Raw genomic sequence first — 3,731 nt, 5'->3', positions numbered from 1 at the left:
CTTGACAGCCGACGCCAGCCCGTCCCACCGCCGCAAATCGCCGCCGTCACGGCCGACGACCAAGCCGCTGGAGGCGCGCAGACGCGCCCGCCACCCGCGCCCCTCACGAGCCATGCAGTCGCCGCAGCCATGCCTGCGATCTCGTCCACAGGCACACCTTCCCAGTCGGCGCCCGCCGCCGCCACCCAGTACGCGTCCAGCCAGTAGCGCGGCGGCCGGTGCCGCAGCGCGAGCAGCGCCACCGGCGCCGCCGCCAGCTGCCGCGCACTGCACTCCTGCAGGCGCCCGCTCGCCGCGCGGCATAGGCCTGCCAGCAGCCCCTCTGGCGGCGCCGGCCCCAGGCGCGGCAGCGCGCACAGCAGCGTGACGGCTGCGTGCCCCGTCAGCTGCTGCATGCGCTCGCCGCCGTCCGCCGCCAAAGCGGTGTGCAGCTCAGCCGCCCACCCGTCCCAGGGGTCAATCCCGATGCGATCCAGCGCGGCCGCCGCCGCCGCCAGCTCGCGCCCGCCCAGCCGCCGCATGCGGTGCTGCAGCAGGTCTAGCAACGCCTCGAGGGCGGCTTGGCGCTCAGGGGCTTCGATGAGGTTCGGGGCGCAGGGCAGCGACGACAGGGCCTCCAGCACCGCGGCCGCCTGGGCCGCCCAGGCGTCGTCCTGCGCGTCAGCCTGCGCGCCTGCATCGCTTGAGGCGCCGCCGCTGCCGGGCGGGCAATCAGGCGGCACATTTGAACCGCCTTCTGTGCCGCCGCCGCCGCCGCCGCTGCCGTCGTCGCTGTCACCGCAGCTGCTGTTGCCGGCGCTGCTGCGGACGCGGCTCGCGCCGCCGCCGACGTTGACGATGGCCCCTGCAAACGCGTCAAACAGCGGCGCCGCTAGCCTCTCCTCCCGCGGCCCCTCCAGCCGGTCGCCCGGCGCCGCAATGGCCCTCGCTCGTGCATACCCCACCAGCAGGAGCCCAGCCTCGCCTCCGCTGCAGATGCCCGTGGTCACCGCCCCCACACCACCCGTTGCGGCGGCCTCGGCGGCGCTGGCCACCGAGCGCAGCTGGTCGCCGTTCAGCTGCCACCCCAACTCGCTGAGCGCAACCAGGCTGTCACCGAGCTGCCGCGGCGTCGGGGCGGCAGCATTCCCCACTATGGAGTCGCGCAGCCGCGCCTTGAGGCGCCGCAGCACGCGCGCCTGCAGGCGGGAGGGCTCGAAGCCGCGGCGCCGCGCGGCAGCCAGGCAGGCGAGTGCGGCGGTGGCGCCGAGCGGCGGGAGGCCTGGGCCGCGCTGCGACGTCAGCAGCGCCGCCTGCGTGAGGGCCGCCATGGCGGCCGGCGGCAGGGACGCGCGGCGGCCGCCGGCTGGGGCTTCGTCGTCGCAGCTGCCGAAGGTGCCCGCCAAGAGCAGCCTCCGCAAGCTGCACCACAGCATGCCCACGTGCGGAGGTCCCAGCAGAGGCCCGTGCTGCTGCGCAAAGGCTGCGGCCTGCTCGAAGCTGCCCAGGCCGCGCACGGCCAGCAGCTGCGCCGTTGCCTGCGGGCTCAGCCGCCACCCCTCATCAGGCGAGCCGCCGCCGACCTCCGCTGCACTTCCCGCCCGGCTGCTCCTGCTGCTGCTGCTGCTACTGCTGCTGTCTCTGCGTTCATCATGGTCACCGCCGTCGCCGTCGCCGTCGCTGCGAGACTCCAGCGGCGGCAGCCTGAAAGGGCCACCGTGTGGCGACGTGGGTATGCCCGCCAGCGCGGCCGCCAGCGTCGCAGAGGGCCTTCTGGTCGACTGCTGCTCTCTGGCTGGCGCTGCTATTTTAGCGCTGCGTGCGTCGTCCACGCCTGCCACCGCCAGCAGGGAGTGGTCAGGCACTCGCAGGCTGCCGCCGCCGCTGTCGCCAGGGACAAGGCTAGGTGCTGCTGCGGCACTGGCAGCAGGCGGTGGTTCCGGCTTGGCGACTGTAATGTCCGTGCCAATGTCTCCAAAGCCCATTTCATCGCCGTCCCCCCACAGGAGCCCGCCGCCGCTGGTGCCTCCAGTGCCGCCGCTGCCGCCTGTGGGCGCGCTCGCCCTCGTCGCAGCCGACCGAGCGGCTGCGCGGCCGCAGCTGCGGCAGAGCTGGCTCGGCCATTGGCTGACAACAAATGGGTGAAGTCTGCGTTGAATGTATGGGCGGTAGCGTTTGTGGGCAGAGCGCTCCGCAGGCGCGCCGCGCTGCGGCAGAGGCGGCGCGGCCGCCGGTGGTCCCAGCACATGCCTGCGCCATGTGACCGATAATATATGTCCATAATCACCGTGATATGACGCGTGGTCTACGCAAGCGCCCCACAATGGACGGCGAGGGCGAGGTCAGCAGCATCGACTACCCCGTCCCAACGTAGCTAAAGCCGTGAGCATGGCATGGGTAGAGAACATCAACAAAATATTAGTGTCCCCTGGATGTGCTGCCGCGCAACAGTATGTATAAGGTGTTGATCTGCAATGGTGTGCGGTCTCTGCTTGAACATCGCGTGCCCGCTTGCTTGTGTTCTCTAAATTGTCAATGAGACAGGTCTAGTGGGCTTTCAAGATACTTACCATTGCTGGTTTTTTCACTCGGGAAGGCAGGTCTTTGTTGCGCTAGCTCCCAACTGAAGCCGTAGATCGCGGGTGTTGGTGGGAGACAGCATTGAGTTGCGTCCACAGGGATCGTAGGAGGGTCACCACATCGAGGGCAAGCCCTCAGGGGGGCTGCTTGACGGCCACAGGTGGGCCTAAGGGGACAGCCTCGTGAAGAAACTGGCTGGCATCACATGCGTGCAATGCGTCGTGTGAGGGCCCTCGTTGAGTGCAGCATGTCAACGCGGTCATCCACGCGCTTGCCATACTTGCTCTGCGCTGCTCCCTGCCGGGTGCTGCGGCGCTGCACCCAACAATGCCCGATTTGCTTCGTCCTTCCGCCGTCCGCACGTTGCACACCGACATCCCAGGTCACAAGCAGCGGTGCGCGGCAGCTCGCGCCACCGGTTCCCGCCGGCATCCGCTGTCCGAGCGCGCCGGCAGAGCCCCGGGGCGGGCCGTCGGCCGGCCGCCCGCGGCCGCTCAGGGATGGCGGCGGGGCAGGTAATGCCGGGCGTGCTGAAGGTCTTGATAGAGGGCGCGCGCGACACCGACGTCGTCGCGCCCGGCGGCGCGGAGCAGCAGCACCCCTTCTACGTGCTCGAGTGCGGCAACCAGCGCAGCCGCTCCAAGCCGGCGCGGGGCGCGCACCCCGTATGGAACGTGGCCCACAAGTTTGCGCTCGCGAATGAGATGATGATGCGGCTGACCCTCAAGGACGACGGGACAAAGGCGGTCATAGGGGAGGCGCTCATCGACCTCAGCAGGTGGGGGTTTCCTCATTTGTACCCCCTCGCCGACCACTCTGCGGGGCAGGGGCGAGCGCCGGGGCGGCTCTTGCCGGCAGCGGCGAGAGGGATACGGGTGTGAGGGGAACGGCAGCGGCGCGTCGGCTTGCAGGGGGGGGAGGGGGTAGACAGGCGCGCGCGCGCGCGGCAAGGGGCGCCCCCACGCCCGGCTGACCCGCTCCGCCCGTGAGGCGCAGGGCGCGCGCGACCGGCCGCGATGAGAGTGCGGCACCGCTGACGACGCCGGGGGGCCACACTCGCGGGCTGCTGAGCTTTAAGCTCAAATTTGCAGCAGCCGAAGGCATGGCGCCGCTGCCGCCGGCGCCGTCGCCGAGCGCGAGCCACGGCGGCCACGCCAGCTCCGCAGCCGGCA

General features: G+C 70.9%; 2 protein-coding genes across 2 annotated transcripts in view; one reads left to right on the top strand and one right to left on the bottom strand.

Moving 5' to 3' along the window:
- The window catches only part of MNEG_9460 (putative Denticleless protein), a gene marked incomplete at both ends in the record, with an annotated part of 7,525 nt that extends 6,215 nt beyond the window's left edge, over positions 1-1,310 (bottom strand). Inside the window, one exon of the mRNA XM_014042068.1 lies at positions 158-1,310. Coding sequence (XP_013897522.1) covers positions 158-1,310 — 1,153 coding nt within the window. The remainder of the gene's footprint in view (positions 1-157) is intronic.
- Positions 1,311-3,059: 1,749 nt separating this feature from the next.
- Positions 3,060-3,337, top strand: MNEG_9459 (hypothetical protein; the record flags this gene model as incomplete). Its single annotated transcript, XM_014042067.1, has 1 exon — positions 3,060-3,337. A coding segment is annotated over one exon (278 nt), but the record flags the coding sequence as incomplete, so codon positions are not given.
- Between the last annotated feature and the right edge of the window lie 394 nt (positions 3,338-3,731).

This window comes from Monoraphidium neglectum, assembly GCF_000611645.1.
Source record: "Monoraphidium neglectum strain SAG 48.87 unplaced genomic scaffold scaffold01945, whole genome shotgun sequence".
In the NCBI taxonomy this organism is placed as follows: Eukaryota; Viridiplantae; Chlorophyta; class Chlorophyceae; order Sphaeropleales; family Selenastraceae; genus Monoraphidium; species Monoraphidium neglectum.
Note: the sequence above shows the minus strand (reverse complement) of the source record. Positions and strands in the feature narration are given on the sequence as shown.